Here is a 25,428-nt window from a genome sequence, read left to right as displayed (position 1 = left end):
ACACTAATACAAAACCTCACAATAATGTCTGATTGAATGCTAAAAACGTAATGACAGACTGCCTTAAAAAACGTAATGGAATTTTAAATTTTTCTATGAACGATAAAACACTGAATATTGACAAAATATGAATGTCACACCCACCTTCGATCGACATATTTTACAATCAAGTGAAAGGCAACAAAAATGCAACAAACAGTGAAATATAAACGCGAAGGGTACAATATAAACCCACCTACAATCTGATATATCTGATATTTGCTGAATTCCCCCCAGGGATCAATAACGTACTTTCTATTCTATTCTATACATCACTAAGCTTTAGAACTTTGTTGTGAAAATCTCCTTCCGCGTCTGTGGAAACGCTTCCCGCCCACACTGCTTGGTGCCTCGTCTGAGCTGCTGTGACGTAGATGACCATAATAACTAATTAGAAGCGCAGATTCCAACTATTGAAATACTTTGTATAGTTGAAGACTTACGGTCATTAGAAAACATCACTGCACATCATAATGGCAGCTACACTTTCCATCTTAAAGATCTAAAAAAAAATATTTGGGAATGTTCGGCGGGCCAGATTGAAAAGCTCAACGGGCCGCATGTGGCCCCCGGGCCTTAATTTGCCCAGGTCTGTGTTAGAGCCATATGGGGGCGTGGTTAAGAGGGGAGGAGTATACTTACAGCTAGAATTCACCAGTCAAGTATTTCATATAATATATGAAATAGTTGACTTGGTGAACTCATATATATATATATATATATATATATATATATATATATATATATATATATATATATATATATATATATATATATATATATATATATATATATATATATCCTGAAAATATGCAAACAAAATTGTGTTTAGATAATTGATACTTCCAACTTGCATAAATAAATCTTAAGGAATATAACATAACTTGGCTTCTGAGAGCTTCAAAATGTAATGAATAAAATGCTAAAGTTGTTAAACAAGCAATTATTTTAATATTTAAATATGGTCATTTTCAATGAAGTATTATGATAATTTGAAATTAATTATTTCAAATATGTTTATTTTAATGTATAATTCTATGGCTGGATGTAATAAGGAGTCAGAAAAAATACAAATAAAAATACACTTAATTTTGATGTTCCTAGCAAAATATAGTAAATTTTTTTATTTTTTTTAAAATTAATAAATATATTTATTTTTAGGTAAGATAAACATAATAATACATCTTATCTCTAGTCTGGATGATTTAGTTCTTGTCACCCTGTTGTCCTCCCGTCTCTTCCCCAGGGATGGCTCCATGAGCTGGGCAAACGCCTGGAGATGCCCTACGTCAACAACACGGTCGGCGGCCCGTCGGTGCGCAGCTCGTACATCGCCGCCCTCTACTTCACCCTCAGCAGCCTGACCAGCGTCGGCTTTGGCAACGTGTGCGCCAACACGGACGCCGAGAAGATCTTCTCCATCTGCACCATGCTCATCGGCGGTATGCCGGACGCCTCATATGGAATAACGTGATTGGGCAGGCACGCTGTTTATATCGTGGGAAAGCGGACGTAAAAAAAAAGGCTGTCCTCACTCAGGTCCGCATGGAGCTGGAGGGGGCGTGGCCTCCAGCTATGGCTGAAAATCGGGAGATTTTCAGGAGAATATTTGTCCCGGGAGGTTTTCGGGAGAGGCGCTGAATTTCGGGAGTCTCCCGGAAAATTCGGGAGGGTTGGCAAGTACGGTCTAAACTAGCTTCATTTATATTCGGCAACCAGTAGCAGTAAGAGTATAGGACTTTACCGCTACAGTAGCATTTGAGTTGGGGCCCTTTAGTACTGACATTTGTGTGGGTAATGGATTAGTTCTTGCGGAAGAAAAGGCAATAAAATTGGACCTTGCTATGCAAAGGTGATGGCCCTATCCGTGAGAAGAGACTACATGTTTAGCTTAATGACAACATCTACTCAGTGTCCGCCCTGAGACGGGTAGGTTGTGAGTTCAAACCCCGGCCGAGTCACACCAAAGACTATACAAATGGTAGCCATTACCTCCCTGCTTGACACTCAGCGTCAAGGGTTGGAATTGGGGGTTAAATCACCAAAAATGATTCCCGGGCGCGGCCACCGCTGCGGCTCACTGCTCCCCTCACCTCCCAGGGGGTGAACAAGGGGATGGGTCAAATGCAAATTTCACCACACCTAGTGTGTGTGTGAGACAATCATTGGTATTTTAACTTTTAACTTAACTAAGATACGACCGGCATCTGTTTTTGTTTTCAGTCACTTACACACAAACATCCCCTTTATGGCCAGGATGCGCTTTCCTGACTTAGCACACACACTAACATACAGGAGGTAAATAATAATAATAATAATGGATTAGATTTTATATAGCACTTTTCTATTATTAGATACTCAAAGCGCTCACAGAGATGTGAGTAACCATTTGTAGCCACATCTGCCCTGGGGTAGACTGACGGAAGCGAGGCTGTCAGTTTGCGCCTACGGCCCCTCCGACCACTACCTATCATTCATTCACCAGTGTGAGCGGCACCGGGGGCAAGGGTGAAGTGTCCTGCCCAAGGACACAACAGCAGCGATTTGGATGTCAAGAGGCGGGGAGCTAACCTGCAACCCTCAGGTTTCTGGCACGGCCGCTTTACGCTCTACGCCATGCCGCTCCTAGGAGGTAAATATATAAAACTGATGGATTGGCTTCTCCAAGTTAGGAGTGCTTCATTTTTGACCTGACCTCCTCCAGGAACTGCAGTCCTGTATAATGACACTCGCTTGTAATAAAGCAACTTTTGGTTCAGTACAGCGTCTCCGACGTCTCTTTTGATCCAGCCGCACGGCCGTGTCACCCTTCTGCGCGGACGAGGATGACAAGACCAGAAATACACGTCACTTGCTCGGGAACACATGGACAAAAGCCATATTTTATTTTAAAAAAAAACCAATGAGATTAAATCACTCAGACACCCAAAGTTTAAAAGTTCTGTCGTAGGAGCACGTGGCGATCAGTTTGCCATCAGGTGACACGTCCACGCCCATCACCTAAAAAAGAAATGTGACAAAAAAAAAAGAAATGTGACAAAAAGAATGTGCTTAACATTAGATTTTCTTCAAAAAACATCAAAATAAAGCAAAGATTTTACCTTTCCCTCGTGTCCTGCCAGGGTCTTCAGCGGCATCCAACCAGGATGACTCCAAACCTTTGCCATGTTGTCATATGCGCACGTCAACAGGAAGTGGCCGTCTGTTGCTGTAGGCACACACACACATACACACACACATTAGCATCAATGCTAAGACCAAAGGCGAACATCCAACAAGGTCATACTTTTGAGCTGAATCATTTATATCAGTGGTCCCCAACCTTTTTGTAGCTGTGGACCGGTCAACGCTTGAAAATGTGTCCCACGGACCGGTGGGGGGGTGTATTTAAAAAAAAAAAAATTTTTTTTTTTACATAAATAAATACAATCATGTGTGCTTACGGACTGTATCCCTGCAGGCTGTATTGATCTATATTGATATAGAATGTATATATTGTGTTTTTTATGTTGATTTCATTAAAAAAAAAAAAAAAAAAAAAAAAAAATTCTTGTGCGGCCCGGTACCAATCAAGGGCCGCGGCCCAGTGGTTGGGGACCACTGATTTATATCACACGTGTCAAACTCAAGTATCTGGTCCGCCACTTCATTTTATGTGGCCCGCAAAGGCCTGGAATTACCATGCGTCTATTTCTTTCTAAATTAAGTCAACTTTCTATTTTGACAGAAAAAAATACATGTACTGTATGCAATTTCATATATTATAAACTTAATCTAATATTCCAAAGATCAAAATAAGTACTTAAATATTTGCTTGACTCATCCACTTATCCATCAAATTGTACAATGTAAAAATTATTTTTTCGGTAAAAAACTGGTAGCTCAGTTCCTAGTATTTTACCGTAAAAACACAAAACCAAAAAATGCGTAATATTGTTTTTCCATTTACAGTAATACACCGTAAAAACGACCATAGATTTTACAGTAAAACAGTGGTACTGTTTTGTCATTTACAGTATACATAGTAAAAAAATATTGTACATTTTACGAAAACATTTTGGCAGCTATACTTTACTCTAAAATCTACATATTTTTCCTACAGTGTACGTAAAAATACATAATAAATAATTCTGTAATGAAGCAATTTAAAATGTATATAGTATATTACAAATATATTATCACACATTCCAAACATCAAAATAAGTACTTAAATATTTGCTTGACGCTTGATTTTGAAGCAACTTATCCATCAAATTGTGCAATGTAAAAATTATTTTTCGGTAAAAAACCTGTTAGCTCAGTTGCCAGAATTTTACCGTAAAAACGCAAAACAAAAAAGTGTAATATTGTTTTCCCATTTACAGTAATACACCGTAAAAACAACGACCGTAGATTTTACAGTAAAACAGTGGTACTGTTTTTCCATTTACAGTATACATAGTAAAAAACATGGTACATTTTATGGTAAAATTTCGGTAGCTAAACTTTACTCTAAAATCTACATATTTTTCTAACAGTGCACATAAAAATTTATAACAATAAATAATTGTGTAATGAAGCAACTTAAAAATGTATATAGTATATATTACAAATATATTATCACACATTCCAAACATCAAAATAAGTACTTAAATATTTGCTTGACTCTAGATTCTGAAGCAACTTATCCATCAAATTGTACAATGTAAAAATTATTATTTCGGTAAAAAACTGTTAGCTCAGTTGCCAGAATTTTACCGTAAAAGCACAAAACAAAAAAGTGTAATATTGTTTTTCCATTTACAGTAATACACCGTAAAAACAACGACCGTAGATTTTACAGTAAAACAGTGGTACTGTTTTTCTATTTAAAGTATACATAGTAAAAAACATGGTACATTTTATGGTAAAATTATGGTAAAACATGGTATTATTATGGTAAAACATGGTTATTATTATGGTAAAACATGGTATTATTATAGTAAAATTATGGTAAAACATGGTACATTTTATGGTAAAATTTCCGTAGCTAAACTTTACTCTAAAATCTACATATTTTTCTTACAGTGTACATAAAAATGTATAACAATAAATAATTGTGTAATGAAGCAATTTAAAAATGTATATAGTATATATTACAAATATATTATCACACATTCCAAACATCAAAATAAGTACTTAAATATTTGCTTGACTCTTGATTTTGAAGCAACTTATCCATCAAATTGTACAATGTAAAAATTATTTTTCGGTAAAAAAACTGTTAGCTCAGTTGCCAGAATTTTACCGTAAAAACGCAAAACAAAAAAGTGTAATATTGTTTTTCCATTTACAGTATACATAGTAAAAAAAAACATGGTACATTTTATGGTAAAATTTCGGCAGCTAAACTTTTCTCTAAAATCTACATATTTTTCTTACAGTTTACGTTAAAATATATAACAATACATAATTGTGTAATGAAGCAATTTAAAATGTTTATATTATTCACTGTTATAAGTGGCCCTCTGAAGGCAGCCATAACTGCAAAGTGGCCCCCAATGAAAACGGGTTTGACACCACATTGACTTGGAAAACATCTTACGCTGGAATCGGACACCTGACAACAGGTTCTGGTGGGCGGGGACTGTGTACAGACACTTCCTGTTCCTCAGATCCCAAACCTTACAGGTGTTGTCTCCACTTCCTGTTGCGAGGTGGTAGCTGAGAAGAACATACGTCAAGTAAAAACATTTAAGCTCCGTCCTTTCGCTTCACCTTCAACGTGAACCCAAAGTGGGTCTGATGTGCTCTCTTGTGATTGGCTGACCCGTTAGGTGAGAAGTGCACGCTGTAGATCTCTTTCAGGTGTCCTTCAAGGAAGACGACACAGCGTCCTGTGCGGAGATCCCAAACTCTCCCAAAGGAATCCAGTCCACTATGGTGTGTATGATAGTAAAGATGTGTGTATATTGTACTGTAAAGTTGTATAGTAGTAATGTACTAATGTAGCAGTAGTACTTACCCAGTAGCAGCCAGTGATCCATCAGGATGAAAATGGATGTCATGAACTCCTTTACTGTGTCCTTCTTGATGAAGAATCTCCTCCTGAACTTCCAGGTCCCAAAGACGCCATGAATTGTCGTAGCTACAAGCACACAGGTGTGACGGGGGGGGCGGGGCATCGTACATACTGTAGAATGTGGAGGCTATTGTTAGCATGTGGGTTAGTAGGAGCGTGATTTACCATGTAGTTCCCAGGAACCTTCCAGACGGATGCCAACAAACGCGGGACACTCGCTCACTGTGACCCTCGATGTCCGCCACTGGCTCGTCACTATGGTAACCACAGAGAGAATTTGTTACTTTTCACTAGGGATTGACCGATTATCGATATTTCGCATATTAATGTATATATCAGAACTACATCAGCAGATACAATAAATACACATATTATACCAGTACAGCGCTCCCTCGCTTTTTTTTGTGTGTAATTTTTTTACATGCTTTTTTTTTTACAGCGTATGAATGCGCAGTGTTCTGCGTCCTGATTGGCTAAAAGACTGTAGACCATTGTCAATCAATCTTCTTCATGCCATGTGTCCTGTACAGCAGTGGTCCCCAACCGCACAAGAATTAAAAAAAAAAAAATAAATAAATTAAAAAAAATAAAAAATATTGTTATTATTTTTTTTTTTAATGAAATCAACATAAAAAACACAATATATACATTCTATATCAATATAGATCAATACAGTCTGCAGGGATACAGTCCGTAAGTACACATGATTGTATTTATTTATGTAAAAAAAAAAAAAAAAAAAAAAAAATTTTAAATACACCCCCCCCCCCCTCCCACCGGTCCGTGGGACAAATTTTCAAGCGTTGACCGGTCCGCAGCTACAAAAAGGTTGGGGACCACTGCTGTACAGTACAGAATGTATACTGTGGTGGGGGATATAATCCTGAACAAGTATTTAATATGGATGAGACAGGCGTATTTTGGAAAGGAATGCCCTCTCGCACCTTCATAATGTAGGACGAAACCAAAAGTGCAGGATTTAAGTCCCAAAAAGATGGTGTGACTCACTCTGGTTATGTGTGGAAATGCTGCAGGCTTTATGATAAAACCCGGGCTTATTTATAGGTTAAAAAAATCTTAGAGCACTAAAAAACAGGTTCTTTAATACAGTAGTGTACTGTACTTATATTTTTAAATCCACAAAGGTTTGAACTTTGAGAGTGTTTAAACGAGAGAAATGTGAGAAAAGTTTATAAAGTGTGTGGTTAGGGCTTTTGCAGACTTAAAATATATACACTACCGTTCAAAAGTTTGGGGTCACATTGAAATGTCCTTATTTTTGAAGGAAAAGCACTGTACTTTTCAATGAAGATAACTTTAAACTAGTCTTAACTTGAAAGAAATACACTCTATACATTGCTAATGTGGTAAATTACTATTCTAGCTGCAAATGTCTGGTTTTTGGTGCAATATCTACATAGGTGTATAGAGGCCCATTTCCAGCAACTATCACTCCAGTGTTCTAATGGTACAATGTGTTTGCTCATTGGCTCAGAAGGCTAATTGATGATTAGAAAACCCTTGTGCAATCATGTTCACACATCTGAAAACAGTTTAGCTCGTTACAGACGCTACAGGACTGACCTTCCTTTGAGCAGATTGAGTTTCTGGAGCATCACATTCGTGGGGTCAATTAAACGCTCAAAATGGCCAGAAAAAGAGAACTTTCATCTGAAACTCGACAGTCTATTCTTGTTCTTAGAAATGAAGGCTATTCCACAAAATTGTTTGGGTGACCCCAAACTTTTGAACGGTAGTGTATAAGTAGCAAAACAACATACACTGTACAGTACTGTAAATGAAAAAAACAATCAATGGAAAAAAACAAGCTGTAAACAAAAAAAACATTCACAGTAAATAAATAAAAAAATCCTGTAAATGAAAAAACATTATGAATGAAAACACATAAAAAACGAAGAAAAAAACAAACTTCTACTACACGGATTTCACTTAAAGCTGGTATTTTTTGGAACGTAACTGCCACATTAAACAAGGGAACACTGTATTTAAAAAAAATTATGTATTTTTTTTATTAAATTAAAAAAACAAAGAAGTAGATAGTAGTAACCAAGCATCAGCCTTTTTGCCCTGCATGAGAAAGGTTCACTTCTTTGCCGGAGACCTCATTTAAGAATGAAAATTAATCTCATTGTTAATAATTCTCCCCAATAATGTTTCCATATCTGACAGGGCATTTATTTAAAGGCCTACTGAAATGAATTTTTTTTATTTAAACGGGGATAGCAGATCTATTCTATGTGTCATACTTGATCATTTCGCGATATTGCCATATTTTTGCTGAAAGGATTTAGTATAGAACAACGACGATAAAGATTGCAACTTTTGGTATCTGATAAAAAAAAGGCTTGCCCCTACCGGAAGTAGCGTGACGTAGTCAGTTGAACATATACGCAAAGTTCCCTATTGTTTACAATGATGGCCGCATGAAGTGAGAGAGATTCGGACCGAGAAAGCGACAATTTCCCCATTAATTTGAGCGAGGATGAAAGATTTGTGGATGAGTAAAGTGCAAGTGAAGGACTAGTGGGGAGTTGAAGCTATTCAGATAGGGAAGATGCTGTGAGAGCCGGGGGTGACCTGATATTCAGCTGGGAATGACTACAACAGTAAATAAACACAAGACATATATATACTCTATTAGCCACAACACAACCAGGCTTATATTTAATATGCCACAAATTAATCCTGCATAAAAACACCTGCGTGTTTGTTATGCTAGCTCCTAGCTCCTCTGCTAGCTCCTAGCTCCATAGAACACGCCAATACAATTCAAACACCTGATCAACACACACAATCACTCAGCCCAAAAGACCGTTTACCTAACCCAAGGTTCATAAAGCTTATATATTTTTAAAAAGTTACGTACGTGACGCGCACATACGGTCAAGTTATCGAATGTTTAGCAGCCAAGGCTGCATACTCACGGTACCTGATATTCAGCTGGGAATGACTACAACAGTAAATAAACACAAGACATATATATACTCTATTAGCCACAACACAACCTGGCTTATATTTAATATGCCACAAATTAATCCTGCATAATAACACCTGCGTGTTTGTTATGCTAGCTCCTAGCTCCTCTGCTAGCTCCTAGCTCCATAGAACACGCCAATACAATTCAAACACCTGATCAACACACACAATCACTCAGCCCAAAAGACCGTTCACCTAACCCAAGGTTCATAAAGCTTATATATTTTTAAAAAGTTACGTACGTGACGCGCACGTACGGTACGGTACGTGTTATGCTAGCTCCTAGCTCCTCTGCTAGCTCCTAGCTCCATAGAACACGCCAATACAATTCAAACACATGATCAACACACACAATCACTCAGCCCAAAAGACCGTTCACCTAACCCAAGGTTCATAAAGCTTATATATTTTAAAAAAGTTACGTACATACGCAAAAAAAAGCCAAAGCTGCATACTCACAGTAGCACGTCTGCGTCTTTGTCATCCAAATCAAAGTAATCCTGGTAAGAGTCTGTGTTGTCCCAGTTCTCTACAGGCGTCTGTGTATCCAAATCAAAAGTCCTCCTGGTTAGAGTCTCTGTTATCCGAGTTCTTCCATCTTGACTGCATCTTTCGGGAATGTAAACAAAGACGCGCCGGCTGTGTACTGTTGTGGCTGACTACGTTCGAAAAATACGTCCATTTCGCACCGACAACTTTCTTCTTTGCTTGCTCGGTTTCCCTCTCCATAATGCAATGAACATGATTGAAACAGATTCACGAACACAGATGTCCAGAATACTGTGGAATTATGAAATGAAAACAGAGCTTTTTCGTATCTGCTTCAATGTGGAAGGCATACCCGTGTTCGCCGGGCTACGTCACACGCATACGTCATCCTCAGAGGCGTTTCGAACCGGAAGTTTAGCGGCAAATTTAAAATGTCACTTTATAAGTTAACCCGGCCGTATTGGCATGTGTTATAATGTTAAGATTTCATCATTGATATATAAACTATCAGACTGCGTGGTCGGTAGTAGTGGGTTTCAGTAGGCCTTTGAGTTCTTGTGAGAATTCTTCTCCAGTTTGCTAAAGCAGCCATGCCCCCACTTCGTCTCCTTCGAATGCAGTGCTGACTGCCTACAAAACGTGTCTTCTTCCTAGCCGTCAAAACTTTACATTTTTGCCTGGAAATCCAGTTTTTGTCCTTCCCTCCTAGCGTCAACCCGGTTTTTTTTTTTTTTGCTACTACAGCGATCGAGTCGCCCTCCTTATCCTTCTGCTTGCTTCCTGCTGTCTTACCTTTCCAGGTTCCAAAGCTTCACTGATCCATCTGCAGCACAAGAGGCCAAACTGACATCTGATTGGTCGAGAGACACTCCGGCCTGCGGACGAAAAACCACCGCTCCCACGTTGGTGTTGTGACCTTCAGACATAGAAAGACAGCGATATGAACCAACAACGTGATTAAAACCCTCATTCCTACATCTCAATTGTCACACATTTCACAAACTTTTTCTCAATTGTGACCTCATATGGAGGTTTGACAAACATGTGAGGATCCGCCCACCTCTTAGTGTGCGAATCGGGGTGCAGTCAGGGACGGACCACAGCTTACACAAACCGCTCCTATGGGGAATAGCTGATGTTAGCATAACATTAGCTCAATCAGTGTGTGTGTGTGTGTGTGTGTGTGTGCGTGTTACCAAGAGGCCGTAGCCAGCATTTTGGAGTCGGGACTAAAGTGGCAGAAGCTGATTGGTCGATCGTCGCCGATTTGACTGCAGAAGTTGTTCAAGTACTGAAAAAGAAGAACATTTGTTTCACCTTTCGATATTGAACCTTAAAAACTTTATTGTAATAATCATCAAAAACCTTCTAAAAAAAAAAGGAAAAAATATCGTATTTTTTGGACTATAAAGCGCACTTAAAATCCTTTCATTTTCTCCAATTTCGACAGTGCGCCTTATAACCCGGTGCACCGAATGTACGCAATCATTTTGGTTGTGCTTACCAACCTCGAAGCTATTTTATTTGGTACATGGTGAAATGATAAGTGTGTCCAGTAGATGGCAGTCACACATAAGAGATACGTGTGGACTGCAATATGACTCAAGTAAACAACCCCAAAATTGTATACCGTATTTCCTTGAATAGCCGCAGGGGCGCTAATTAATTTAAAACCTCTTCTCACTCCTGCGTTTACCAAAACCATGCGGAATGGGCAAGCATGCGCTAATTATTTTAAAACCTCTTCTCACTCCGGCGCTTACCTTATCATGAAAAGCACATTTAATAAAAAAAACGTTATTATGATCTTACCTTTACTTGTAAATGGGTCCATGTGCAGCTGCTTCTGATCAAAGGCAGTCTTTCTTATCTTTCTTCAGTTTTAAAAGTCTCTGGAGATATTCCTTTAATTATTACCTCCTGCTTCGATTGAAAGTCCAGTTTAGAGAACTGTTTTATTTTAGATATGTAATCCTCCATGTTAAAAGTGCAAGCAAACAAACGCTGCTCATGCTTGCTGCTTGTTGTCTTCTTCTGCAGTACCTGTCTCCTGCAGTACTGGTAGTCGCAAGAAGGATCACTAGCCCCCTCTACCACCAGGAGGCGGGAGTCATTTAATGACTCATATTTGACCCGGCGGAAGTGCCAAGCATGCGCTAATTATTTTGCGAAACAAGTTTGACCCGGCTGTAATTCTAGGCAGGCGAATACTATATTCCCGGCGCCAATTCAAGGAAATACGGTATGTTCCATTGAAAATATGGAGCATTACACACGGCGCTCAAAAATCTATCAACATTTTTTAGTACAACTTTGGTAAGCTATGAAGCCACACCGCTTGATGGATTGTACTGTGCTTCAACATAGGAGTATTATTATGGTGTGTGTATAAGGTAAGACATATCTGGCGTTTTGTTTTGCATTATGCAAAAGCAACTTTTCTTACCTTCTGGTACCTGTTGATGTGTATTTGGGATCTCCATAAGTCCTGAAAATTTGCGCGCTATCGCCTTTGTAGTCCGTGCCAACACCGTAGTCGATAAGCGTCTTCTTTTTCTCTATCTTCTTGTTATGGGACATTCATTCTCCGCTGTTGCCATTTCTAATATAAAGTAGTGTAAAGTTCTTACTAGGGATGTCCGATGATGGCTTTTTGCCGATATCCGATATTCCGATATTGTCCAACTCTTTAATTACCGATACCGATATCAACCGATACCGATATCAACCGATATATGCAGTCGTGGAATTAACACATTATTATGTCTAATTTGGACAACCAGGTATGGTGAAGATAAGGTACTTTTAAAAAAAAATTATAAAATAAAATAAGATAAATAAATTAAAAACATTTTCTTGAATAAAAAAGAAAGTAAAACAATATAAAAATAGTTACATAGAATCTAGTAATTAATGAAAATGAGTAACATTAACTGTTAAAGGTTAGTACTATTAGTGGACCAGCAGCACGCACAATCATGTGTGCTTACGGACTGTATCCCTTGCAGACTGTATTGATATATATTGATATATAATGTAGGAACCAGAATATTAATAACAGAAAGAAACAACCCTTTTGTGTGAATGAGGAGGGAGGTTTTTTTAGGTTGGTGCATTAATTGTAAGTGTATCTTGTGTTTTTTATGTTGATTTAATAAAAAAAAAAAACCAAAAAAAACGATACCGATAATAAAAAAAAACGATACCGATAATTTCCGATATTACATTTTAACGCATTTATCGGCCGATAATATCGGCAGGCCGATATTATCGGACATCCCTAGTTCTTACTTATATCTGTCAGTAAACTCCCCATGAAAGCGCTAAAACATACCGGTGTAGTGAGTTTACATTATTCACCCAAGGAACTTGAGTTATTAGAGAGTTGTGGTGGGACGTTTTTTTCACGGGTCACATTTCCGGCGTTGTTGTTGCACTAGTGAGCCACGGATGAGGAGATGCTGCTCCCTTATTGACTGAAGTAAAGTTTGAATGTCATTAAAACAGTTAGCTCCATCTTTTGACACTTCTTCCACTCCCGTCCTTGCACGCTACACCGCTACAACAAAGATGACGGAGAAAAGACGCTGTCGAAGGTGAGCCACGTAAATAAGACCGCCCGCAAAACGGCGCATCCTGAAGCGACTGTCAGAAAGTGGCTTGAAGATGATGTGTAAAACATCATCTATGCAACATTTTGACCAAAGAACCACCATTACATGTTATGTAGACCACAAGGAAGTCTTTTACATTTAGAAAAAATGAATAATAATATGACCCCTTTAATGCGCCCTATAATCCGGTGCGCCTTATACATGGTGAAAAAAAACCTCATCGTGCGCCCTATGGTCCGGAAAATACGGTACTGGAAACACTTCAAAGAGTCCTAGGCTGTTGGGTTTGTGCTGTCATTTTACTTCTCAACTAAACAGAGTTGATGCTAATTGACCTGTTTGTTCTCTTTTTATCCTAATGAGAGTCAATAATGAACCAAATCAAAATCTTACATATCAATAATATCATCAATTCCCATCCCGAACTACAAGGCTAACATTTTGAAGTCACAAACAAAAGTCTATGCTCACTCTCAGGGTCTTGTGGAGCTCTTGTTGTCGGACAGTTCTGGCTGCCTCACACATATCCTTCTGGGCCCTGGCCGCATCCAGACGCTTAATAGCCCTGGCAGACCAATCAGAGTACAGAACACACACATTTTGATATTTGATTTGAAGGACTCTATGGTCAAGACACTGTCACCACACACAAGCTGGCTTGAACAATGTTTACAGAAGTAAGATACTCTGGAACCCCTTTGTCGTAAAGACAACCAACAATCCAAACTAAAGTGTCACTGAACTCTCATTGGTCGAGTCGTTGGCCAATTACCTGGGCAGAGAGTAACGGGCCAACCAAAGACGAGCATCCTTGAGGGGGGCGGGCCCTTCGTGGTACCACGTCTGGTGACACTGTAGTTGGCCAGGAAAAAACAAAACATCTTCTAATGTCACGAAACACTCTTGAGTGTGTGTGTGTGTGTGTGTGTATGCGTGTGTGTGTGTGTGTGAGAGAGAGGTTAGGGATGTAACGATAGGAAAATTTCATATCACGATTATTGTCACCAAAATGATCACAGCATTGTTGAATGTGCTCTAAAACTACTCATACACACTTATAACCAAATTTCTTAAAAACATTTAATACGATAAATAAATAGTCACACACTATACTTTCTTCGCAAAATAAACCTGTTATATAATCAGATCAATTTCTCTTCGCAAAGAGAGCACATCCTATAGGTTTAATGCGGAAAATTGCGTAGCTTAGTTGCTCATAGTAATATGTTTACCGTCATTTCCGGACTATAAGCCGCTACTTTTTCCCCTCGTTCTGGTCCCTGCGGCTTATACAAGGGTGCGGCTTATTTACGGTCTGTTCTTCTCCGACACCGACGAAGAGGATTTCGGTGGTTTTAGTACGCAGGAGGAAGACGATGACACAATGATTAAAGACTGACTTTTCATATACCGGTAGGCTGGTTATTTTGATAACGTACAGGCGAGCACTTTGTATTACTTTGCACCGTTGTATTATTTGTACTCTGCACGAATGCTGTTCGCCATGTCAAAGATGTGAAAGTTTGATTGAATGATTGAAAGATTTATTGTTAATAAATGGGACGCTTTGCGTTCCCAAACAGTCATCTCTGTCCCGACAATCCCCTCCGTGGTAGCAGGAACCCCTATATACTACGGTAATTACACATCAAAACCCTGCGGCTTATAGTCGGGTGCGGCTTATATATGGAGCAATCTGTATTTTCCCCTAGATTTAGCTGGTGCGGCTTATAGTCAGGTGCGGCTTATAGTCCGGAAATTACGGTACATAGGTTTGTATTGCGAATTGTTGTTTATGAATTAAAAACAAGTTAACATCTCTTGTTTTCATGTTAGCATTTAAGCTAGATAGCGCCAGCTTGCTTCTCCAGTAAATGAGCCATGTCACCTGTCTGTGAGTTTATCAGAGTGAAGTTATCAATCACAGTTTTGTGACCACTTTAATGTAAAACGGTAATACTCATCGTAGGAAGTTTGACCGCAGTTAATCATTATAACGTTTATCGTTACATCCCTAGTGGGTGTCATGCCAACCTCGTCCTGCGATCGCTTGGATCGGTCTTCATCTCTCCTGGACTTCTTCAGAGCGTCTGGACCGATCACAGACAAAATACCACGTAGCCTAAAAGAGTGGACAACATGGCAGTAAAAGTAAGTGTGTTTGTGTTGCGTTCAGGGTCACAATAGTGTAAACAATGTCACAGACCTCTCCCGTCGGTCAGCTGGCCCCTCCCCAAACAAAGTGATGGGCTCTGAGAGCATCCTGAGTCCTGCCTTGACCTCCGTGTCGTCTGTGGAAACTGTGATCTGTCGCGCTCGCCGCCGCCGCTCGAACTCTGCGAGCGCTTCTTGCTGTCGCTCATTGACATGCTCCTCCAGGTCCAGAGTTTCACCTGCAAAGCATCACGAGACAGCCAGTCACATCCCGGCCCGCCGCTGCTTCAGACATCAAGGCTGTGTTATAAACCAGTCACTCACAAGACGAGATGTTTATGTTTCCCGCCTCGATTCCCGCCTTCACCGCATCATTTCCTGACGCAAATCCGCTCAACGTCTCCGCCTTCAGGCGTTCGCGCTCTTTTTCCTCCAGGCTTCCATAGAAAACGCGACTTTTCTTTGGGGCCGGAACCAAATCCTCGTCGTCTGACATCCTGAGTCTTGAAAAAGCCTAAAAGACTAATAGAAAAAAGTGCAATAATCATGAAAGCAACATCCAAAAAAGGTGCCCAAACACATTGAAGCATTGACGATGATGATGTCAATATTATACAGTGTTTCCCACACATTCATTTATTTGTGGCAGCCCGCCACGAAAGAATTAAGGCCGCCACAAAAAAAAATATATATATATATATTTTTAATTTATTTATTTATTTTTTGTGTCCTGTCAAGCTTCTCAGGCAAATCATATAGTTGATGTAGATGCCCATATCGGCTGTTCAGATTTACTTTACAAAAGAGAAGTGTAGGATCAAGATTTTTGGAGCTCTTTGTTCAGTGGATCAGATGTTTGATGAAGCTTTGTGTCTATCTACCACCACCACTGTTTTCTGTTTATTTGTTACTGACTGACCTCTGCCTCTGTTTCACTTTATGTTGCTGGTAAATAATACGGTTGTAGTAGTAGGCTAAAGTTAAATTATTTAGTATGCACTAATTAAAGGGTCAGAGCTTTAAGAGACATTTTAGCTTTTATATTTTTATAAGATATATTTTTTGTAAGAACCACAATTAATAAATATATTTCAGTGAATAACTTATTGTTCAAATCTGTATATAAATATGTACATAAAGTGTTGTAATTATATTGTAAAATGGATGGATGGATGTTTAAAACAAAACTGTTATTATTAATTAGTAAGTATACATTTTTTGAGCCTTTTTAGAGAAAATCATATTGTAGTAAATTATGCAAATTACTCGATGATGTCATGTGACCACGCCCATAGCCACGCCCCCACCGCCACAGGTATCTTGGCAGTTTATGGGAAACACTGTTATACTTATTACAGTTTACAGTAGAACATTCGCGATCAGTCAGTCGCCCGCCAGCCAGGCATTAAAAAAAATAGACCTAAAAATGAGCGATCATCAATCTTCACTATGACGTCACTTTCGTCACTTGATTGACATTCACGGCACCCGAGGGTCCTGTGAGATGACGCTGGCTGCTGCGAGCTCATTATTAAGAAAAAATGACAGACAGGAAGGCGAGAAACACTTTTTGTTTCAACAGACTCTCGCGCCGTACCCGCCGTTAAAACTCTAAACACCGACCGAACAGTTCCTACCTTCACAATTAAAGCGCTGCTTCATCCTGCCTGCGCTAAGAAAATAAGAGTCTCAGAAAGCTGGCGTGCATAAGCTAGCAAGCTATGGAGTTTGCCGCCAATGTATTTCTTGTAAAGTGTATAAAAAGGAGTATGGAAGCTGGACAAATAAGATGGCAAAAACCAACCACTTTCTTGTGGTATTGGACAGAAATTAGGACTTTTTTCTCTCTCTCCATTTGAAAATGTGGACGTTATCATCACTACTGTCTGACTCCAATCAATGCAAGTCATCAGAATCAGGTCATACACCAACTTATATTTGTTTCTTCATGAAAGAAAGGAATCTATATGTGTTAAACATGCTCGTATTAACATTAAACACCTTTAACTTGTTAACAAAAACATATCTTCCATAAATAAATTAATATGAATGATATATATGAATGAGGTAGATCCCCTCCACTTGGTCAATTGAAAAGTAGCTCGCCTGTAGAAAAAGTGTGTGCACCTTTGCTGTAGAATATATTTATAAAGCTGCTCGTTTCATATCAGATGTTCACATGAATTATTCTAATCGACAACAATGCTGGCAAACATAATACCAACATCCATACAATCTTTCACACACGTAAACTGCAAGAAAAGTAGACAAAACTAGGGGAAAACAGTCAAATGTACAAAACTTCTTTCATCTCCGTAATATCGCTAAAATTCCTTCCATTTTGTCCACTAGCGACGCTGAGATCATTATTCATGCGTTCGTTACGTCTCGTCTCGATTACTGTGACGTATAATTTTCGGGTCTCCCTATGCCTAGCATTAAAAGATTAACGTTTGGTACAAAATGCGGCTGCTAGACTTTTGACAATAACAAGAAAGTTTGATCATATTACGCCTATACTGTATATACCTTTATATACATATATACCTATATATATACCTATACTGGCTCACCTGTACTGGCTTCCTGTGCATTTAAGATGTGACTGTAAGGTTTTACTACTTACGTATAAAATACTACACGGTCCAGCTCCAGCCTATCTTGCTGATTGTATAGTACCAAATGTCCTGGCAAAAAAGTCTGCGTTCAAAGAACTCTGGCTTATTAGTGATTCCCAGAGCCCCAAAAAAGTCTGCAGACTATAGAGCGTTTTCTATTGGGGCTCCAGTACTCTGGAATGTTCCACCAGTAACAGTTAGAGATGCTACCTCAGTAGAAGCATGTAAGTCCCATCTTAAAACTCATTTGTATACTCTAGCCTTTAAATAGACCCCCCTTTTAGACCAGTTGATCTGCCGTTTCTTTTTCTGCTCTGCCCCCCTCTCCTCCGTGGAGAGGGGGGCAGATTTGGTGACCACAGATGATGCACTAGCTGTCCAAAGTCGGGACCCAAGGTGGACCACTCAGCTGTGCATCGGTTGGGGACGTCTCTGCGCTGCTGACCTGTCTCCGCTCAAGATGATCTCCTGCTGGACCCACTATGGACTGGACTCTTACTATTATGTTAGATCCACTATGGACTGGACTCTTACTATTATGCTAGATGCACTATGGACTGGACTCTCACACTATTATGTTAGATCCACTATGGACTAGACTCACACTATTATGTTAGATCCACTATGGACTGGACCCTCACACTATTATGTTAGATCAACTATGGACTGGACTCTCACACTATTATGTTAGATCCACTATGGACTGGACTCACACTATTATGTTAGATCCACTATGAACTGGACTCTCAAACTATTATGTTAGATCCACTATGGACTGCACTCTCACGCTATTATGTTAGATCCACTATGGACTGGACTCTCACTATTATGTTGGATCTCACTATTATGTTAGATCCACTATGGACTGGACTCTCACTATTATGTTAGATCCACTATGGACTGGACTCTCACTATTATGTTAGATCCACTATGGACTGGACTCTCCCGCTATTATGTTAGATCCACTATGGACTGGACCCTCACACTATTATGTTAGATCCACTATGGACTGGACTCTCACACTATTATGTTAGATCCACTATGGACTGGACTCACACTATTATGTTAGATCCACTATGGACTGGACTCTCAAACTATTATGTTAGATCCACTATGGACTGCACTCTCACGCTATTATGTTAGATCCACTATGGACTGGACTCTCACTATTATGTTAGATCTCACTATTATGTTAGATCCACTATGGACTGGACTCTCACTATTATGTTAGATCCACTATGGACTGGACTCTCACGCTATTATGTTAGATCCACTATGGACTGGACCCTCACACTATTATGTTAGATCCACTATGGACTGGACTCACACTATTATGTTAAATCCACTATGGACTGGACTCTCAAACTATTATGTTAGATCCACTATGGACTGGACTCTCACTATTATGTTAGATCCACTATGGACTGGACTCTCACTATTATGTTAGATCCACTATGGACTGGACTCTCACTATTATGTTAGATCCACTATGGACTGGACTCTCACACTATTTTGTTAGATCCACTATGGACTGGACTCTCACACTATTATGTTAGATCCTCTATGGACTGGACTCTCACACTATTATGTTAGATCCACTATGGACTGGACTCTCACACTATTACGTTGTGGCTTGTGCAGCCCTTTGAGACACTCGTGATTTAGGACAATATAAGTAAACATTGATTGATTGAAATGAAAAAGTCAAGAGCCATAGGGTGTTAGCGGCTAGCATTAGCAATAGCAGAAAGAGCGTCACGATTCACGAGTGGGCACAAAAAGTTAAAAAATACAAATTAAAACACTTAACATTGATACCTAGCATATTTATATGCCAAATAATAATTAGAATCCACTTAAATGTTAATGTAACTCACTTGAAGGAAAGCAATTCGCGCCGATCGTGTGGCAGGCGACCTGGTTCTCAAGTGACCCGGATGTATATAGAACATCCTCTTCCGGGTCAAAGGTTACTCTCCCCGCAAGACGCGCTGGACGCTCCAAACATCCTCAGCGGCTCGGAACTCTTTGAAGACGCACCACAACTTTAAACATAGTTAGCAGGTAACTTCTAATCAAGTTTGTTCGGCATCGAAGACAAATAGATACAAATAAAAACATAAACAAGGTCGACGTCTCAGAGTTAGCCGCTTAGCTTTGTTTACTCTGTGTTGAAGCGACGCATTAATATCAAATGTACGCGCGTAAGGTCAAACAACGTCAAACTGCTATTTGGTCAAAGTGACTTTAAAAAAAAAAAAAAGATAAATATAATTGTCAACCGTCACATAATGACTTTGCTGTTTGTTTACCTTTTAGCAGCGCATATGGTTGTAGTTTAAAGATGTAAGATATGTCAACATGATGGAGTGGATTTATACACTCCTAAGAAGAATACTTTTCTCAAGTTTTAGAAAGATTTTGACATATTTAATCTTATTTTTTTCCATAGTTAATTTGTAATTAATCGTGATTAATTGCAGCGAGATAGAAGCCTTTTAATAAGTGTACTCAGGTGGGTGCGCAAATGCAATTGCGCCATGAAATGTGATGGCAAATTTATACCCAATCCCTTTTTGGTCTGTTCCCAATGAAATAAAATAGCAATATTCACCAATGACTTTGTTCATCCCTGCTGGTGTAATGATACACTTTGATTGATTGATTGATTGATTGATTGAGACTTTTATTAGTAGATTGCACACGTTGTGCTCTTGTCATACTTGCCAACCTTGAGACCTCAGAATTAGGGAGATATTCAAAAGGCCTGCTGGGGGTCACATGTATACATACATATATATATATATATATATATATATATATATATACATATACATATATATATATATATATATATATATATATATATATATACACACTAGGGCTGCAACTAATTTGATAATCGATTAATCTGTTGATTATTACTTCGATTAATAATCAGATAAAAGAGACAAACTACATTTCTATCCTTTCCAGTATTTTATTGGGAAAAAAAACAGCATACTGGCACCATACTTATTTTGATTATTGTTTCTCAGCTGTTTGTAAATGTTGCAGTATATAAATAAAGGTTTATTTTAAAAAAAAGAAGAAAAAAAAGTAGCCTCTGTGCATGCGCATAGCATAGATCCAACGAATCGATGACTAAATTAATCGCCAACTATTTTCATAATCAATTAGTAATTGCAGCCCTAATATACACACACACACACACAAAATAAATACTTGAATTTCAGTGTTCATTTATTTACAGATATACACACATAACACTAATAATAATAATACCATGAATTGATTAACGTGGACCCCGACTTAAACAAGTTGAAAAACGTATTCGGGTGTTACCATTTAGTGGTCAATTGTACGGAATATGTACTGTACTGTGCAATCTACTCATAAAAGTCTCAATCAATCAATCTCACTCCTCTCCGCGTGGTTGTATTTGAAGGTGCAATGCTTCGCAGCTAGTAGCATAGCCCTTGAAGGAGCATAGGTATGGGCAACACATCCATCCATCCATTTTCTACCGCTCGTCCCTTTTGGGGTCGCGGGGGGTGCTGTAGCCTATCTCAGCTGCATTCGGGCGGAAGACGGGGTACAACATGGACAAGTCCCCACCTCATCACAGGGCCAACACAGACAGACAACATTCAAACTCTAGGGCCAATTCCTGTGAAATTTAATTTGCAAGAAAGGATTGAGTTAAAGGTTGAATTGTCCATCCTCGTTCTATTCTCTGTCACTATCTTTCTAACCAAGGATGGTGTAGCAATATTGGTGTCCGGGTGGAAATCGGGAGAAATTTGTGAGAATGGTGGCCCCCCGGGAGATTTTCGGGAGGGGCACTGAAATTCGGGACTCTCCTGGGAAAATCGGGAGGGTTGGCAAGTATGGCTCTCGTGGAAGAGAGAGCGGGTTTGATTCCAGGTAGCGTTGCGTCAGGAAGAGTATCCAACGTGAAGCTAAATCACCATGCAATTGGAATGGAAAAAAGGCGCTCGCTATTTTTTTTATTGTATTATTGTGCACTAAATATCAATTATTGAACTATTGGTTTCCCATGTATCTGTATTACTCCAAAACATGTATCTAATTTAAGCTCAGGTTAAAGCGAAATATTGTATATAAGTAGTGTGCCACAAATTAAAAAGGGGGTAAAGACAGTTGTCAAAAGATAGGTTTGTGTAGATCCACTATGGACTGGACTCTCACTATTATGTTAGATCCACTATGGACTGGACTCTCACTATTATGTTAGATCCACTATGGACTGGACTCTCACAATATTATGCTAGATCCACATCCACTATAGACTGGACTCTCACACTATTATGTTAGATCCACATCCACTATGGACTGGACTCTCACACTATTATGTTAGATCCACTATGGACTGGACTCTCACAATATTATGCTAGATCCACTATGGACTGGACTCTCACACTATTATGTTAGATCCACATCCACTATGGACTGGACTCTCACACTATTATGTTAGATCCACTATGGACTGGACTCTCACAATATTATGCTAGATCCACTATGGACTGGACTCTCACACTATTATGTTAGATCCACATCCACTATGGACTGGACTCTCACACTATTATGTTAGATCCACTATGGACTGGACTCTCACTATTATGTTAGATCCACTACGGACTGGACTCTCACACTATTATGTTAAATCCACTATGGACTGGACTCTCACACTATTATGTTAAATCCACTATGGACTGGACTCTCACACTATTATGTTAGATCCACATCCACTATGGACTGGACTCTCACTATTATGTTAGATCCACTATGGACTGGACTCTCACTATTATGTTAGATCCACTATGGACTGGACTCTCACACTATTATGTTAGATCCACTATGGACTGGACTCTCACACTATTATGTTAGATCCACTATGGACTGGACTCTCACACTATTATGTTAGATCCACTATGGACTGGACTCTCACAATATTACGTTGTGGCTTGTGCAGCCCTTTGAGACACTCGTGATTTAGGACAATATAAGTAAACATTGATTGATTGAGTGATTGATTGAAATGAAAAAGTCAAGAGCCATAGGGTGTTGCCAGAAGAATATTTGAGCAGAATGAACTGTCTATCTGTGTTGGCTCTGCGATGAGGTTGTGACTTGTCCAGGGTGTACCCTGCCTTCCGCCCGAATGCAGCTGCGATAGGCTCCAGCACCCCCCGCGACTCCAAAAGGGACAAGCGGTAGAAAATGGATGGATGGATGGAATTGCATTGGAAGTCACTCTCTTTTGGAACCAAACACTACGCATCCACCCTGTATCTTTCAAATACACACACATAGCACACGCTTTAGTTTCGATGGTGAGAAGAGGTGCAAAGTGTGAGCTCGAGTGAAAGTGGTCGCTTAGGTTTACTTTCAGTTTCATTGAACTGAAGCCCAATCCACTCCCACTCGGGAAAACGGACAAAAAGAATGGAGTGGGACTGTCGAGAGATGGGCCCCAGACTTTGTAGCGCTCCGTCTACTCTCCAGCACTGCTATTGCTAATGTTTGTACTTAACTCCATTTGTAAACTTCAATTCTAGTCTAATCGCGTTATTATCCAGTTGTTAGAACAAAAGAACATGAGAAGGGTAAGCCCGAACATGTCCCTCGTTTTTTTTTATTCAGGGCGTTGGCGACACTTGCTGAGTCCTGTTGTCCATTTCGAGTTGAGTTGCTAACGGTCAAGTAAAAGTAAAACACAATTATTCAAATGTTTTGGTGTCTGTCATTATAGTCATCAAAGATGTTGAGGAGAAAACCGACTCGTCTGGAGCTGAAGATGGATGACACTGATGAGTTTGAGAGCATCAAGAAGGAGCTTGAGGTAACAAATATTCATATATTTACTACTCTGTGTGGCTTTTTCATCCTGAAAAGGAAAAAGTATCTGCCATGTTTGGATGTGAGTGTCCTATTAATTGTGCCCTGGAGCAAACATCAATTAAACTAAACTCACTTTAGAAAAAAAATTTTGCATCTCCAAGTCTCTTTTTACATTTTCAGGCCCGAAAGAGTCAGCGTGAAGAGGCGGAGTCGGGAGGGGGAGTAGGCGGGGCTACGGTCATGGGTGTTGACGTCATCGGGGCAGAAGCTTCACCCTCAGCGTCGTCTTCAACAGCAGCATCGAGGGCGGAGCTTATCAACGAGCGCATTGGTTACAAGCCACACCCCAAACCTGCCACCCTGCCCACACTTTTTGGAAGTTTACAGTTTTAATACGTTGCTGAAATGTGAGTCCTTTTCAAATCGCACAACGTTTAAGTTTTATTTATGGCACCCAGTGAGGTCGCTGATGTTGTCATCACTTAACACAGTTGTTCTTCTCTCATATTTTATTTTCATTATAAACGTAACAATAAGGTCTTATAAAAGGCTTAGTCACATGGAAGTAACGTAAAAAAAAAAGGTATTTGGCAGTTATGTGCAGGCCAGCAGTGGTCCTGTGGAGACGTCACTATAACAAGCTCCGTCTTCTACAACATCAAGGCGTGTGCTTGTTGGAATTTGGACTGATGACCGTCAAGAAAATGCAACCTTTTGAAGTTAAAAAGGATGCATCTATCAATGTCATACCAAACGTTGAGTAAAAATAAAAAAAAACTTTTTTTACAATAAATAAATAACGCGTTAATTTTTTTTCATGCAGTCAGGGCGTGTGGCCTTCTGGATGCAGGTAGCAATAAAAACAATATAAATACCATTTTTTTAAAAGTCCAGATGTATAATACACATTCCTAATGATGCCTAATAGTGTTTCAGTGATGTGGGAAAATTAGTCCTTAAGACCGGTTGAGGTCCCACCCTATTTGCATGCTTTGTGTTATGCTGGTTGTATTTTATATTGGGATGTTGCACATTACCACTCATCTCCCATCTGTGTAAAAAAATGCATGTAGTGTTGGCAAACGCTGGCACACTTTGAGCAACATACTTCCTGTGCCAGATGTGGTGCTTCCAGATGCCGAGTCGGCTCGCGTCGCTCCATGCTGACGCACGCCGTTCACATTGGGTGTTTTAACCGCCTACTTCAGTCACACGATCATAAGATAAAACGCGGGAAAGAAGGCCGCACTTCCCGTCACTTCTTCTTGATGGCGGCGAGGTCTCGCTGCAGTTCCGAGAACTTGGGACGATCCTCGGGGTTGTACTGCCAACAGCGCTGCATGACTTTGTACACGTCGTCAGGGCAACGCTGAGGACACGCCATCCGGTAACCTAGCAACCAGAGCGGTTAATGCTGGAGCGGCAACCGTTGACGACGGACGGTCTCACCTTTCTCCACTTGCTCTCGAGCCTGCTGATTGGTCATTCCCGGATAAGGACACACCCCCAGGCTGAAGGTTTCCCACAGGAGAATGCCGTAGCTCCACACGTCACTCTCAGAACTGTAACGACCTGCGAGGGCACACGGCGAGACACTGTCACGTCACGGCGG

The 25,428-nt window shown here is 39.7% G+C and overlaps 3 protein-coding genes across 4 annotated transcripts in view; 1 reads left to right on the top strand and 2 right to left on the bottom strand.

Moving 5' to 3' along the window:
- Positions 1-2,894: 2,894 nt before the first annotated feature.
- prpf4 (pre-mRNA splicing tri-snRNP complex factor PRPF4) lies at positions 2,895-19,985 on the bottom strand. Its single transcript, XM_062030910.1, has 15 exons — positions 19,829-19,985; positions 15,658-15,855; positions 15,386-15,572; positions 15,214-15,301; positions 13,952-14,031; positions 13,651-13,744; positions 10,762-10,856; positions 10,626-10,684; positions 10,358-10,481; positions 6,245-6,334; positions 6,023-6,145; positions 5,828-5,935; positions 5,603-5,721; positions 3,141-3,247; positions 2,895-3,039 (listed from the first exon to the last, which is right to left on the bottom strand). Exons 2-15 carry the CDS (start codon positions 15,827-15,829, stop codon positions 2,953-2,955), a joined length of 1,533 nt encoding a protein of 510 aa, XP_061886894.1. The 5' UTR covers positions 15,830-15,855; positions 19,829-19,985; the 3' UTR covers positions 2,895-2,952.
- cdc26 (cell division cycle 26 homolog) lies at positions 19,876-24,797 on the top strand. The gene is made up of 3 exons (XM_062030911.1): positions 19,876-20,015; positions 23,728-23,817; positions 23,997-24,797. The coding sequence occupies exons 2-3, from the start codon at positions 23,737-23,739 to the stop codon at positions 24,207-24,209; spliced, it is 294 nt and encodes a 97-aa protein (XP_061886895.1). The 5' UTR covers positions 19,876-20,015; positions 23,728-23,736; the 3' UTR covers positions 24,210-24,797.
- The window catches only part of fer (fer (fps/fes related) tyrosine kinase), a 16,308-nt gene continuing 15,187 nt past the window's right edge, over positions 24,308-25,428 (bottom strand). For both annotated transcript variants that reach the window (XM_062030908.1, XM_062030909.1), the window contains exons 19-20: positions 25,266-25,388; positions 24,308-25,208 (exon numbers count right to left, since the gene is read on the bottom strand). In XM_062030908.1, coding sequence (XP_061886892.1) covers positions 25,072-25,208; positions 25,266-25,388 — 260 coding nt within the window. In that variant the 3' untranslated portion in view covers positions 24,308-25,071. The remainder of the gene's footprint in view (positions 25,209-25,265; positions 25,389-25,428) is intronic.

The sequence above is a fragment of the Entelurus aequoreus genome, linkage group LG21 (assembly GCF_033978785.1).
Source record: "Entelurus aequoreus isolate RoL-2023_Sb linkage group LG21, RoL_Eaeq_v1.1, whole genome shotgun sequence".
Lineage (NCBI taxonomy): Eukaryota > Metazoa > Chordata > Actinopteri > Syngnathiformes > Syngnathidae > Entelurus > Entelurus aequoreus.
This window is presented reverse-complemented; position numbering and strand designations above follow the sequence as displayed.